General features: G+C 36.2%; 3 protein-coding genes across 4 annotated transcripts in view; 2 read left to right on the top strand and 1 right to left on the bottom strand.

The window, feature by feature from the left end:
* LOC139858851 (putative pentatricopeptide repeat-containing protein At1g64310) overlaps positions 1–5,811 on the top strand; it is a 34,442-nt gene extending 28,631 nt beyond the window's left edge. The window contains exon 3 of the mRNA XM_071847687.1: positions 5,506–5,811. Within this exon, the coding sequence (XP_071703788.1) occupies positions 5,506–5,707 (202 nt within the window). The 3' untranslated portion in view covers positions 5,708–5,811. The remainder of the gene's footprint in view (positions 1–5,505) is intronic.
* A 2,255-nt stretch (positions 5,812–8,066) lies between these two features.
* On the top strand, positions 8,067–10,911 carry LOC139860555 (heat shock 70 kDa protein 18-like). The gene is made up of 3 exons (XM_071849305.1): positions 8,067–8,280; positions 8,961–10,783; positions 10,897–10,911. The coding sequence occupies exons 1-3, from the start codon at positions 8,067–8,069 to the stop codon at positions 10,909–10,911; spliced, it is 2,052 nt and encodes a 683-aa protein (XP_071705406.1).
* A 917-nt stretch (positions 10,912–11,828) lies between these two features.
* LOC139857967 (putative transferase At4g12130, mitochondrial) lies at positions 11,829–15,010 on the bottom strand. Of its 2 annotated transcripts, none has more exons than XR_011762761.1 (6): positions 14,332–15,010; positions 13,698–13,897; positions 13,265–13,363; positions 12,932–13,090; positions 12,228–12,856; positions 11,829–12,012 (listed from the first exon to the last, which is right to left on the bottom strand). XR_011762761.1 is itself a non-coding variant. In XM_071846815.1 (6 exons), exons 1-5 carry the CDS (start codon positions 14,757–14,759, stop codon positions 12,612–12,614), a joined length of 1,131 nt encoding a protein of 376 aa, XP_071702916.1. In that variant the 5' UTR covers positions 14,760–15,010; the 3' UTR covers positions 11,829–12,012; positions 12,600–12,611. The 2 variants fall into 2 exon arrangements, 1 of the variants encoding a protein (XP_071702916.1); XM_071846815.1 differs by having other exon boundaries at positions 12,600–12,856.
* Between the last annotated feature and the right edge of the window lie 770 nt (positions 15,011–15,780).

The raw sequence follows: 15,780 nt of genomic DNA, 5'->3' as shown, positions 1-15,780 counted from the left end.
TTTGCGAACAAGTTTAGAATTAACTAAACTATGTTCTAGTGATTACAAGTTTAAACCTTCGAATAAGATAGCTTTATATGTATGAATCGAATGATGTTATGAACATCATTACTACCTTAAGTTCCTTGGATAAACCTACTGGAAAATAGAAAAATGGATCTAGCTTCAACGGATCCTTGGATGGCTCGAAGTTCTTGAAGCAGAATCATGACACGAAAACAAGTTCAAGTAAGATCATCACTTGAAATAAGATTGTTATAGTTATAGAAATTGAACCAAAGTTTGAATATGATTATTACCTTGTATTAGAATGATAACCTACTGTAAGAAACAAAGATTTCTTGAGGTTGGATGATCACCTTACAAGATTGGAAGTGAGCTAGCAAACTTGAAAGTATTCTTGATTTTATGTAACTAGAACTTGTAAAATATATGAAGAACACTTAGAACTTGAAGATAGAACTTGAGAGAGATCAATTAGATGAAGAAAATTGAAGAATGAAAGTGTTTGTAGGTGTTTTTGGTCGTTGGTGTATGGATTAGATATAAAGGATATGTAATTTTGTTTTCATGTAAATAAGTCATGAATGATTACTCATATTTTTGTAATTTTATGAGATATTTCATGCTAGTTGCCAAATGATGGTTCCCATATGTGTTAGGTGACTCACATGGGCTGCTAAGAGCTGATCATTGGAGTGTATATACCAATAGTACATACATCTAAAAGCTGTGTATTGTACGAGTACGAATACGGGTGCATACGAGTAGAATTGTTGATGAAACTGAACGAGGATGTAATTGTAAGCATTTTTGTTAAGTAGAAGTATTTTGATAAGTGTCTTGAAGTCTTTCAAAAGTGTATGAATACATATTAAAACACTACATGTATATACATTTTAACTGAGTCGTTAAGTCATCGTTAGTCGTTACATGTAAATGTTGTTTTGAAACCTTTAGGTTAACGATCTTGTTGAATGTTGTTAACCCATTGTTTATTATAATAAATGAGATGTTAAATTGTTATATTATCATGATATTATGATATATAATATATCTCAGTATGATGTATATACAGTTAAATGTCGTTACAACGATAATCGTTACATATATGTCTCGTTTCGAAATCATTAAGTTAGTAGTCTTATTTTTACATATGTATTTCATTGTTAATACACTTAATAATATATTTACTTATCATTTAACATAATTAACCAAGTGTATCAATATCTTAATATGATTCATATGTACCTAGTAAGACGTTGTTATAACGATAATCGTTATATATATCGTTTTCGAGTTTCTTAAATTAATAGTCTCATTTTTATGTATATAACTCATTGTTAAAATACCTAATGAGATACATACTTATAATAAAAACATGTTAACTATATATATAACCATATATATGTCATCGTATAGTTTTTACATGTTTTAACGTTCGTGAATCACCGGTCAACTTGGGTGGTCAATTGTCTATATGAAACATATTTCAATTAATCAAGTCTTAACAAGTTTGATTGCTTAACATGTTAGAAACATTTAATCATGTAAATATTAATCTCAATTAATATATATATAAACATGGAAAAGTTCGGGTCACTACAGTAACAACGGTAGCTACTCGTTGTTACGCGAGCACGTCGCATTCACTTGCTAGTACAACGTCCGTCTTGCTTGATGATTGCTAAACACAACACAAAACGATTAGCACAAGGTTAATTCTCATAAACCAAAGCACTAACAATTCCCGATTAGACCCAAAGTCCTACAAGTCCCGCATAAGGCGCTCACACAATAAAGTCTAAGTCTAGGCACCTATCTCAAGTCGCCTAAATCTCTTAGACCATGCTCTGATACCACTTGTAACAACCCGACTTCATAACCCAAAAACGCGTACCAAAAAAATTTTTTAAGGCAGTGCATCTGGACGGCGTCCAGAATCCTGGACGGCGTCCAGCTCAGAAGGGTGGGACGGCGTCCAGAGTTTTGGGACGGCGTCCAGCTCAAACAACTGGGACGGCGTCCAAGCAATTGGGACGGCGTCCCAATGGCCTTCCAGCCACTGATCACGGGTCCAACTCACACGAGCGGAAAACCCGCTTCCCGACACTTTCAAACGGAAACCTTTTTACCACAAGTCAATATAAGTGAAACTAAGAGATTTTCATCATCAAATCAAGTTTTACATCAACGGGTCCACATTGCCCATTTTACGAGTTTCGTTCTAAAATAAAAGTTTCGACCAAATATAAGTTTAAGTTCCAAACGACACTAGAGCATGGTGTTTGGGGTTAAACTACCCAATCTCGGTCAAACTCCAAAAGCTAACACCAAAAAGCATCCCCTAACAAAACAAGCGGGAGATCACTAATCCAATTGAACGCTCTTACCCTTGTCAACGCCCGAGCCTATAAAAAAAAGTAAACAACGAGAGGGTAAGCAAGGCTTAGTGAATGCAATAATTATACGAATACATATATAATTATACCTACTTGCATACACTTACACAACCGCAAACATGCTAGCAAACGACATTAGCTTATTGTCGCAATAACAAGCTATAATTCACCAATACCCCCGAACTAGCATAACAACCGCATATAAATATAACTCGAATAATATAATATGCTTACAACACAAATAACCATGGTTAACCAATAGTACAAGGGAACGGCGCTCGCGAAAACGCCATCGGTGTTCGTAACATCCGTTAGGGCACTTAACACCTCGCACCACTAACCCCTAGGGTGGCACCTTAACACCTCGGCACATAACCCCGAGTGGCATCTTAACACCTCGATGCATCACTCATTATTTTACGGAGTGGTGTCTTAACACCTCGACACTACACTCCTAGGTGGCATCTTAACACCTCGATGCTACACCCGAGTGGCATCTTAACACCTCGATGCTACACTCTTCACGTGAAACGTGGTGTCTTAACACCTCGACACTACACCTTTCACGCTACAACAAATAGATACATTATATACATACGCATATAATTATTACACTCACCTCAAAGTCTTCGTGTAAGATAACCGAACTTGCAACGTCAATGTAACGTACCTATTACATTTTAGCACATAATCAATTCACAACTCAAGTCGGTCAAGCAACTCACTTAACAATCTAGAGTCTTTTGACCCTAAGTGCAATCCCGACCCATTTTGCACCTTTAACCCTAATAATGGGTTAACTTCACCAAAAACCCTAACTTTAGCCAATTAAGGTATTAACACACTTTTAACCACAAAGTTAACTCGTTTTCATACTTGCAAGACAACCTAGGTCATCAAAGACCCATTTGACCCATTTCTAGGTCAACACACCCATTTGGGTCACCCACAACCCAAATCACACCCACTAACATTAACTATAAGGGTATTAGTATTTACTTAGGTCTTTAAGACCCATTTACACCATTTACCCTTTCAAAACCCTAAGTTAGTCACCATTTGGGTCTTCATGACCCAAACTTACCCGAAAACCCCAAATTACTCACAAATGGGTTTTATGTGCAATACTAACCCAAACCCTAACCCTTAAACACATTAAACTAAGGTAATCAAGTTTAGGGCTTACCCCAACAATCAAAACGAAGCTAACGAGGAGATGAACAACTTTAATGCTCGAGCTAAAACCCGAAACAAGCTTCTTCTTCTCCGATTTGAGCTTTCTCACACTTAACCACCCCCTCTCTCTCTAGAATGAATGGATGATGTTTGGTGGTTGAGAAATGAAGTAATGAGCTCACCAAACTGATCCTAAGGCCTTTAATTCGTCCACCAAGTGAAATTACCAATTTACCCATCTAAAATATTTAAAAGCAAAAAGGCATGCCTGCCAGCCATTCTGGACGGCGTCCCAAAATGTTGGACGGCGTCCAGGTCTTCGAACTGGGACGGCGTCCCAAATTGTTGGACATCCCAAATTGTTGGACGGCGTCCAGACCCAAAAGAAAACAGGATCTTACAACGGCGTATTAAATGCATGCATTAAATTTCCGAATCCTATTTTGTGCATTTATGAACTTGAGCATTTATGATGAACATTAATTGATCATTTATTTTGGAAAGTCTATTGTTACAAATGATGTTTTTGGTTGTTGAAATGTGCTTAGTTGTTTTCCTTGTCAAAAGAGCTTTCCAACGATATAAGATGCGAGTTCTAAGTATTTGCGGTTTGTGTTTTATGCATAAAAAGGTTTTGGTTTGAGACTTAGAAAACTGAAACTGGCCAGGTACCAGCTCGCGTGTATTGCCGCGATGCGGCCAGCCTATGTCGCGGCGCGACATTAGGCGTGTCCAGCTTCTGACCTCCTTGTCCAATATACGAAAAATGTGTGGCATGCTATGGACCTCCGATTCACATGTAACTTGTTCTAACATGCTTATATATGAATAAAAACCTCAGAAAAATAGTTCGGGACCCGACTCGAACGTGTTGACTTTTTCGTTGACTTTGACCGACCAAAGTTTGACTTTTTGTCAAACTTAACCAAATGATTATGCAATCTTTCTAACTTGTTTCTATACTTGTATCTTGCATGAAACTTGACAAATTGGTTCACATGCTACATAATCGAGTCGTAACGAGCCATATGTCTAATTGAACATCTTTGACCTATCGTGTTTACCGTTATTGATACGGCCTATTTGTTTAGGTCAAGACTAGCATTATCCTTTGCACACGTTACTTTGTGAAGTACTTTTCATACGTGCACTCAAGGTGAGATCATAGTCCCAGCTTTCAAACAACTTTTATGCTTTAAACTATGGGATGAGAAACATATACGTATCATACTTTTACACTTTGAACACAAGTACGAAAACGAACATTCCATGTACGGGTTTGAACGAAAATCCTCAATTCAATTATCATTAGTTACACTTGCATGGTGTAAACGTGAACTTATATTATGTGATCACATGGGCTTGACGAGCCTCATTCGGACTGTTCGCTACTGTTAGCGGATGAAATATATTTTCGGGTCTAGTGTATGTTCTAACACTACGCAAATGGTGCAAAACAGTTAAGTTTGATAATTGGGTGCCCGCGAAACAAATAACAAACTTTGGAATGCAAATGATTTAGATAATCATATTATATTAAATCTTGTGGTTCAAATGCAACGTTTACTAAAACACCTATGATTTCACCAACGTTTTCGTTGACAGTTTTCTATATGTTTTCTCAGGTCCTTGAACGCTACTTGATACATGCTTCCGCACTCTTTTTGATACTTGCTTAGATGTCGAGTATACATGCATAATTGGAGCGTCTTTTGACTACTTTAAATTGTGTCGCATAGGTTTCATTCGTACGTTAAACATTGTAATGTAACTAGTCTTTTGAACTACACTTGTAAACTTGAAACATCCTTTTACTTATGAAATGAATGCGACATATTTTGGTCAAACGTCATGTTAAAGACTTATGACCACGTAACGGGACCTAAGTAGTCGGCGCCGTCAAACATGATTTGGTCGGGTCGCTACAGATTTGGGGTGCACTTCTTTCTTGTTGTGATGCACATAATCATTCAAAACTTGCTAAAATTGTAGCTCAACGATTGCTTGACGATAAGCCGAATAGAAGCAGTTATAAAGTTATGGTTTCTAATGTGCATGCTGGATATGGGAGGTGGGATGATGCGAAAAACGTGAGAGATGAATTAGATGTTTGGGAAAAAAGAAAATGAGTGGGATTAGTTGGATTCAGATTTAATTGTAATTATATGTTGTAAACCTAGTAGGTAATGGGCTTATAATTACTTACATTACGCATCTAATCTATAATGTATACGACAGAACTCGAAATAAAAAAGTTTTACACAATAGGACTTTGAGTAAAAAAGTTGCACAGGATAACAGCTCTTGTTTTATTACAATGTAAAAAAAGGGTTGATTTTTACGTAACAAAAATTCTAACTAGCAGCTTGTAGCAGCTGATATCTCTGCAAAGAAAACAAACATCAATTTCTGCACCGTTTACTCAAGCATGATTCTCTGTAAGTACTTTTTTTAGCATCACAATAATAACGGCTTTTCATGAATGTTGCAAGTTGGGCGGGTCAAGTGGGTAACGTAACAAATTAAAACAGACATTGGTTAAATTTTGTAAAGTTTTTACAACGGGTCTAAAGGGGTCCATTTGGGTTGACCCTGAACACTTTGTTGAGCAACAGATGTATACAGTTTGTTGAGCAAATGTATCGATTTGAATGAAGAGAAGGTTGAAAACAAAAACACGCGTTACAAGACACCTGTCGTATTGCCATATCCTGATTTTGCTGCAGGGTTCCCCATAAAATGTATACTTTCGTTCAACCCTTTAATTTGACTTTAAGTCATGATAGTTTGACTGCTGCTCATTTAATGTTGGACGATGGAGTGTTTTTCACTCGGGTGCAGTTGCAGCAACTTCAATGTTGTGTCCACGTCAGCAAATTGAACTGCCAGCTGTAATGACAAAGTTTAAGAATTCGCTAGGTGGCGTGATTCGTTTGTGGACGGGGAGGCAGTTGTTTAGCTTCATTTTGGATCGAGATTTTGACAGGATTTTTTTAAAAAAATAAAATAAAAAACGGGGAGTTTGTTAGTTTGTTGAATCCGTCTTCATGTTTACAAGAAAACGAAGAAATTTGTACGGTTATTTGATAAAAAAAACTATCGAGGTGACGAATTTCTTGAATTTTTAATTTTTTACATTCGGCTCAAAAGTTACGTATCGAATGGCTTTCGATTAGGGGATTGAGCGTCTCATTATTAGATCTTTACTTATCTAACGACTCGAGAAATAATTTAAACGATGAAGTTAATTTCGGGTTACGTGAAGCAGAAAGACAAGCGCATGGGCAGTTGTTAATGGTGGGCCACATCGAGATTTTTTGACCGGAAAGTTGACCAAAAACGATGACCTGGATTCTGAAAAACTGTGTCACTATCAACAAACGTCTGCTGCATTAAGAGGGTGTTTGAGAATACGATTTGAAGTTGATTATTTAATTATTGCGTTTTGAAGATGCAAATAATTAAATTATAGTGTTTGGTATTTAAATTTTAAAAAAAATTATTTACGTTTTGAACATCTAAAAACGCAAGTTTGGAGAAGTAACTCATGGGTTACTGCAAGAAAACGGCGTTTTGATTTATAAGTATGTTCAACAAAAATTTACTGAAATGCCCTTCTTACCTTGCCTAACATTATATATTACTCCGTAGTATGTTCACTTTGCCTACCTGACATTATATATTTTATATTATTATAAGTTATAATTTAATTAGATTAGATAAAAGTATTACGGAGTATCTAATTTTATGAGTCCAATAATTTAATGTGTATGAATTGATTCTTTTAAAATTTAATCGTAAACATTCACAACCCCTTTACATGTTAATTAAAACATTACCATGTCTATTTTAGTCATTTTATCAAATAAGTATTGAATAATCTCGTTTTTCCAAACACTCAAAAAACTAATTTTTTAATTATTGCGATATCAAGTTACATAATCTTATCCAAACACTATTTATTATACCACGTTTTACTGAAGCTGATTATTTGATTTCAATTATTTAAAACGCATAATCAATTTTGAAAACGTAAATCCATACACCCCCAAAGTGGAGCATTGGCGTGTGCGTTTAAAGAAGTTTTTCGTGATATACAAAATCTTTATGTAAAGAAAATTTGTGTTTTATTCGATGTTTTTGTAATAAGAAAATAAAAAAGGAAAATGTGAAAAGACTATATTAGGATAATTTTTTCTAAGTGATAGTATTCCGTATATTATAATTTAATAATGCAATAATTCTTCTCATTTATTAATAGTAACGTATTTCTTGACACATTTAATAATTTATATACTTGGATTTATTACCAATTTAGAGACAATGAATAGGTTATAATCGTTCATTCAACCCAATATGGCAATATATTTATATATATTTACATCAACAACGTACCCTGGTATTCTTAATAATTTCGTACGACTTTAAGTATTAAAAAGTCGCAAAAACTTCATTCTAATCGTAGGTATGATTAACTGATTCGATAATATGGGGAGAAGAAGTGACGGTTTGGCGATTGGAATCGACTTAGGGACAACTTACTCGTGTGTTGCTGCTTGGATAAGCGACCGGATTGAGACAATAGTCAATGACCAGGGCAACCGAACCACGCCTTCTTGCATTGCTTTCACTCGTGATGACTGTTTTGTAGGAGATGCTGCTAAAAACCAAGCCGCAACAAACTCTGCCAACACGATTTTTGGTATTATTATATTATATGTGTATTATGTATATACATCTCGACTCCATCATATTAGTATGCAGCTAACTTAGTTTGTTCATATACTATGTAACTTGTATATTTATTCGCTTGATCAACCTTAATTCGAAGCTCAGTTTTGATATTTAAGGTTTAATTTCTATCTGATGATGAAACACTAAATCTTAATTCAATGCTAAAATATATCAACCAATTTTTTTTATAAATAAAAATAACAAGAAGCTAGTTACATATATACATGCGCATTAAGCTATGCTTTCGTTCACCTAGTTGATGTTCAATGTTTGTTGACCGAGTTCTTATAATCAAGCTGGGTGTTTAAGATTAATGAAAATTTGTATTCAAACCTAATTTGAATTACAGTATAATTTATGGCCCGTATGCTATTACTACTCTGTTTTGCGCTGTCTCATCTGTGATCTGTCTCAACAATCAATCAATATTATACAGTATATTACGTCAAATGTACACAAAAGTACTCTTTTTTTTTTTTCATATTTGTTTCTCATTGTTTAGACTCATTAGTTTAAATTTAGGCTTTTTTTTTACTACTATTCCAATGTAATGAGTTGAATTAAGGTGTATATTCATTAATGGACCACACGATAAGTAATCTATAATAATGCAGTTAACCTTTTCGTTGTCCGACCTTATCACTACAGATGCTAAAAGACTGATAGGAAGGAGTTATGCTGATGCTACGGTGCAAAGTGACATGAAACTATGGCCGTTTAAAATCATACAAGGTGAAACCGGTAAGCCTAAGATTGTTGTCACATATAAGGGTAAAGAGAAGCAGTTTGAAGCCGAAGAAATTTCTTCCATGGTACTTAAAAAAATGAAACAGGTAGCAGATACATACTTAAACACCGATGTTAAAGAGGCAGTGATCACGGTTCCTGCTTACTTTAATGATTCACAACGTTTGGCAACAAAGGAAGCGGCTTCTATGGCAGGCCTTAAGGTTTTGCGTCTGATTAATGAACCTACTGCAGCTGCAATTGCGTACGGGCTACACCTGAAAAAAGATTGCGGTGACATGAATGTGCTCATCTTTGATTTGGGCGGTGGTACATTCGATGTCTCTATTGTTACCATTAATAATAAAGGGAGGTTCGAGGTTAAAGCCGTTGGTGGTGATTCTCATTTAGGTGGTGAGGATTTTAATAATCGGATGGTGAACTATTTTGTTGCGGTATTTAAGAAGAAGTACAATAAAGATGTTAGCAAGAATTGTAGATCTCTTGGGAGGTTGAGGATTGCTTGCGAGAGAGCAAAAAGGGTTCTCTCATCAATAACCGAGACATCAATAGATATCGACTGCTTGTACGATGGTATCGATTTTTCATCAAAAATAACCCGTGCCAAATTTGAGGAGCTGAACGTTGACTTCTTCCGCAAGTGTATGAAAACTGTGCAAGGGTGCTTAGATGATGCTAAGATGGATAAGAGTAGGGTGGACGAGGTGGTTCTGGTTGGGGGGTCCACTAGGATACCGATGGTACAACAAATGTTGGAGGATTTGTTTCACGATAAGAGTCTTTGCAGATCGATCAATCCAGATGAGGCGGTTGCGTATGGTGCAGCGGTATTGGCTGCAAAGATGAGTGGTGAGGGGAATCAAAAGGTTCGAGATATGGTTTTGTGTGATGTCACTCCTCTTTCACTTGGAATTGAGAAGAATGGACGACTCATGCATGTTGTCATCCCAAAAAACACTCCCATACCAGTTACAAAGGAGTCTAATGGACGTACATGTTCAGACAATCAACCTTGCTTTATGATAAAGGTTTATCAAGGTGAGAGAAGTAGATCAATAGACAACATTTTACTCGGTGAGTTTAGACTCTCCAATCTTCCTCTTGCTCGTAGAGGTGTTACAAGCGCAACGGTTTGTTTTGAAATAGATGCTGATGGTATTCTTAAGGTTTCTGCGCGTGAGCCCGAAACTGGTGAAGAGAACAAAATCACCATTAATAAAAAACAGGTAAAACTTACACAAGAAGAAATTAACAAGATGTTGGAAGATGCTGAGAAAAATAAAGTTGATGATGAAGAGTATAGAAAGAAGGCGGAGGGGTATCTTGCAATGGAGGATTTTATTTATGCCATGAGAGACGCAATGAATGACCAAGACATCACGAGCAAGCTAAGTTTCGAAGATCTGAAAACAATGGATGCCGCAGTTGAGGAGGCTATGAAGTGGCTTAAAGTAAATAAGGAACCAGAACTTGATGAGATAGCATACATGAATAAAAAACTTAAACGCATATGTCGCTATGTTTTAGAAAGAAACGAAGTTCTTTCTTCCACGATGCCTATCGCGATCTTAAACTTCCTTTACTGTCCGGAAGAGGAAGCGAAAACTAATGAGAGGCCGAGTTGTTCAAAATCGATGACAAACATGAGTATGAAAAGAACTGATGAGGAAAGACTCGACCATGACACAGTTTCCTTCGAGGACAAACTGCCACATCAGCATCACGTCAACACTTACTCACAGGATAGGACTACAGCGAGTCTTTCACTAGGTGTCTATGTCCCGAATGATGTCCTTTTCTTTTTTGCAATTTCTGTTTTTATTTTATGGTTTTTTAGGTTTTTCACGAATAATTACTAGACGGATGGTTTTCTGGTGCATGATCATTTATTAATAATATCTGTGGATTTTTAATTTATCTGTATTCCTCTTGTTTATGTATTGTGGACCTTATGGTCCTCTAATATTTTAGGAAATAAATGAAGTCAAATGGTAAGAGTATGTCCCTGCATGCAAGAGATCACCTCCAAAGTTATACTCGATGCATACGTAGCTTGCAACCTTGAACTTCAACCTTTTATGCTACAACCTACTCTATAAGGTATATTCATTCACATTGATGTTTATTTTCTAAAACACTACTAGAAAAAAAACAAACCATCAAGCGTGATGATAAATTATGAATTTTATGGTCATAGTCAGGGTTACAAAGTTTTAGTGCAATTAAGCTGATATATTTGTAAGGTTTAGCTGCAAAAGTTACATACAAAAGCTGGTTTTTCTCTTACTTTGGGCCTGGTATGCTAGTCTGCTAATATGTAAGTAATATTTGTTCCAAATTACAAAAGTTGGGTGCAGCTGATTTGTAATTAATAGTAACTACTGTTTGGTTAGAAAGATGTTACCAACAACAACAACAACACGTGAAACAAATCCAAACTTTAACAGCAATGGATAGTAATAGTAAACAAATACACAAAAGCACATTCAAACATATTTACAAACAATGAAGGAACAAAAATAATGGCAACCACTGTTAACAAAAGTCCATTGTAGAAGTAAAAGGTTAATAACAGCTGGTCGAAAACAATCCTAAAAATAAAAAAACCTAAATGGATGTATTCAATATTGAGTTCAGCAATAGCAACCAACAGGGAAAAAAGTAAGCGGGAACATGCAGTAACAACAACAATACATAAAAGAAAACAAAGTTTAACACCAATAAAGAGTAAGTAAATAAATAAAGAGACATTCAAACAAAACAAAAAAAAAAAGAAGCAAAAATATGCAGGAACATGAGAAGAAACACAAATCGATGGTAAAAGAAAGGAAAGAATCCAAATCAAAACAAAAAGTCAACTTTAACATCCAAAACAATCTAAAAAAGTAGGAGTTATATATGAAAATGCAGTTACCTTCAATTGGAGTTAGAGTCCCAGATGAGCTATTTATTACTGCAAAAAAATAATAAATAGTTAGTCATCAACAACAAACATCTGCAACATTGAACAAACAAATAACATATCACACATACTGCAGAACTGGATGGCCCAGACAAAGACGAACGATAGCCTGCAATAAAGGAAATAGATTCCGTTTCAGTAAAATTATCGTACGAAATTTTTTTTAAAAAAAAAAAAAAAAAAAAGAGCAAGTAAAAAATATTTACCATATGTGAAAGAGGGAGGACACGTCATAGGACACCTGGGTCCTACGTTCAAAAAAGGGAAGGACACGATAACATGCAATTGAAGGGGGGAAAAAAAAAAAAACTCCTATCAGTATTCGACCATATATATGTCCATGCGGAATTAAACATCCTCAAATTACCAATCAAGCTACCAAAACATTTACTTTAAAATCACTAAATATATTACAAAAACTATACGAAACGAAATGCTTATTAGCACAAAACAACCAAAAACGGGATGCCCAATAGCAACAAACAAAAAATGTATAAAGTATTAAACATATTCTAACAAAATACCACGAGATAACAGCTCAAGTTTTATTGCAATGTAACAAAAAGGTTGATTTTTACCCAACAAACAATCTAACCAGCAGCTTGTTGCGGTTGGTGCTCCAAAAACCACTCGTTTGGCCACCAATTGGGCAGAATAGGCTCCACCTTCACGTCTTCTTGACCTTTGACGACTAAATTTCCCAACCCATTAAAAGCCTCCTCGAGCCTTAGTAGCCCAAGCCCACGAGACCCAACAACAGTGGTTACTGTTCCAGCTTTCTTGCCCGATTCCAATGAAATTACTTCCCAACTTGGAGCAGCCTTTAGTTCCACCTCTGAAAACATACAACGGCTTGTCAATTACAACTTTGGCATACATGACTAACATTTGATAAAGTTTTTGTCTTTACCTATTCCGGATTCATTTTGGAAATTTAGTGGGAGCAAACGTTTGCGGATAACCCCGCGGTGATGGGAACAAGCAATTAGTTCTTGACCAACATAACACCCTTTATCAAAGCTTATGGCATTTAAACCAGCAAGATTGTACTCAAGTGGGATTGCCTCACCTGAATTGCACAAAAAGTTGAGAAATTTACTAAAGGCATCAAGTTTATGAACTAAATCAGAAGGTTAATACACATGAATCATATAATTTATTTAAGTCAAATTCCCTTTTATTACAAACATAAAAAGAGTATTACAAGTCAAGCGGAACAAAGTTAAGGTAAAATCGGATGTACATTTGGGGATCTCAATGGAGCCTTCAGCAACTCCCTTTTCTAATCTCCAAACAAGATAACTCCCATCTTCGGTTTCTATATTAGCCTCAACCATAGGTGCTGCAACACACACACACACACACACACACACACACACACACACACATTAGCCATTAGAATAATAGTTTAATTAATTAAGCAATTCAGTGATGCAGAACTCGGAATTACTCGGCGAGTACCCCGCTTTTTGCAACTCGGAAAGTACCCGGTCAAACTCGTCCAAAACTGGGGATTACTCAGAAAATCGGTCAAAGTAAAACTTGGTCAACATCCGAGTAAAAAGTCCCGCCCGAGTACTTCCTGAGTAGCAATTTTTGCAACCTTAAACACTTCTTATAGACAATTAGCACTTTATGTGAACTACTTTAATATTGGAATTGTTGAGAGGGCGTACGTGTTTTGTTGTTTGGGAAGATTCCGCGGAAGCCTAGGCAATCTAATCGGGGATCTTCATGCCATTGCCACCCAAAGTTATGGTCGATACCACCTTCAGATGAAGAAGGCGTTTTGTTAAGGTGGTCGGTTCCAAACAGCTGCCAACAAGACAACTCTTCTCCCACATTCTCTATATCAACCTTCGACCTCAATCTATATCTGTTGTAGTTTCAAGTTGTCAAGGGATTGTGTACTATCAAGTGCAAAAATATGTAGGTCTAACATGCTGATCATTATGTGCTTATTCCTTTTGACAGGTAAGCAATCTTTTAGGGGATAAAATTTAGCAATAACCTGGTAAATTACTCCAAGTATTCACATTATCAGTCGGTTTTGCTGCAGCTACTCTAAACAATATTAAGAATGTGAAACACGGCTTTCAGTTATTTAAACATAGAACATTTTAGGGATTTTGTTAACCATTCAGAAACAAGTTAAACATACAGGATTAATAACAAAAAAGCTATTTAATTTACGTTTACTCTCTGTTTTTATATAAATCTTAGCATAATGTAGGTAGAAATTAGGTGTGTTGAAGCTAATCACATCAACTACTATTCAAAAAATATTTGATAATAAATAAAATACCTTACTTTTTTAAAGTCTCCAGCAGCTCATCCAACACAGAATAATCAACATCAGCAAGCAGTACCACATTATCCGGGTCAGGTCCAGATTTCGACCCACTCTGGTCAAGTTTCTCATGGGTTGATGGTGCCTCATACAAAAACATGTCACAAAAAAACCTGCCTTGTGGGGTCAACAAAGCTGCATAAATAGACCGGGAACAAGCGGGAACATTAGGAGAGATCACACCAAACCGCCGTATATCGTTCGTCAATAGACCCTGTAAGAATTTTACAGTATCGGGGCCCCGAAACCGAATAACGGATCGGGTTTTGAGGAGAGAAGCCATTGGACCCACGTCATCAAGGTGGGGTCTTTGTGATGAGAAATGATTGATTTTGAAAATGGATTTTAAGGATGGAATTGAGGGTTTGAAAACCTTTACGTTTTTCATTATTTGTGTTGATCTGAGGAATGAATTTGAAAGCTAGTTGATTTTAAGGATAGATTGATTTAAAAGCACTCTAATTTCTTTGCATTAGCTTTTAATTGGCGATACTAAAAACGTTAATTTCTTTACCAAATTCAGATATGAATCTGCGATGTGATTATACGAAAGAGAAAGACTTTTCTGAGAGGCCGAGAACGGCGGTTGGTGGTGGCTGAGAATGGCGGCGAGTGGAAGTAAAAATAATGTTTAAGATGAAACTGCCGGTGGAATTGGATGTTGGAAGTATCAGTCCAATATACCTAGGACTCAACTTTCCTCTTTTGTTAAAACGCACTACACCCTTCCAGGGTGATGCCTTGAGCATAACCTTATCTCCAATCTGGAATTTCAAGTCTTTCCTTCTAATGTCAACTCTTTTGACGATCTCGCGTTATTTTCATTCTCTCTTGTATCTGCGCGATCTTCTAGGTCGTTTCATGTACAATCTCAGGACCAGTTAACTGACTATCTCTTAACTCAGTCCAACATATAGGTTATCTGCACTTTCTGCCATACAGTGCTTCAAAAGGTGCTGCCTTTATGCTTGCGTGATAACTATTGTTGTAAGAGAACTCTACTAACGGTAGACGTCTATCTCATCCAATTCCAAAGTCAATAACACACGCTCTTAACATATCTTCTAATGTCTGATTGGTTCTCTCACTTTGACCATCAATCTGTGGATGGTATGTTGTACTCATGTCTAAACGGGTTCCCATGGCATCTTGCATAGCTTGCCAGAATCTAGATGTAAATCTATTATCTCTGTCGGAAATAATAGATAGCAGCACTCCATGTCGAGAAACTACTTCCTTTATGTAGATCGTGTGATGACCCGGGAATTTCTGACCAAATTTAAACTTAATCTTTATATGATTTCGATACGATAAGCAAAGTATGTAATGTTGAGTCTAGAAAACATTGGAACGATGTTCATATATTCAATTGACCTTCGACTGCTCTCGACGATTTACGAACAATTAAT

The sequence above is a fragment of the Rutidosis leptorrhynchoides genome, chromosome 7 (assembly GCF_046630445.1).
Source record: "Rutidosis leptorrhynchoides isolate AG116_Rl617_1_P2 chromosome 7, CSIRO_AGI_Rlap_v1, whole genome shotgun sequence".
Lineage (NCBI taxonomy): Eukaryota > Viridiplantae > Streptophyta > Magnoliopsida > Asterales > Asteraceae > Rutidosis > Rutidosis leptorrhynchoides.
The sequence above is the reverse complement of the archived record's forward strand: the minus strand, read 5'-3'. Positions and strand labels throughout refer to the sequence as shown.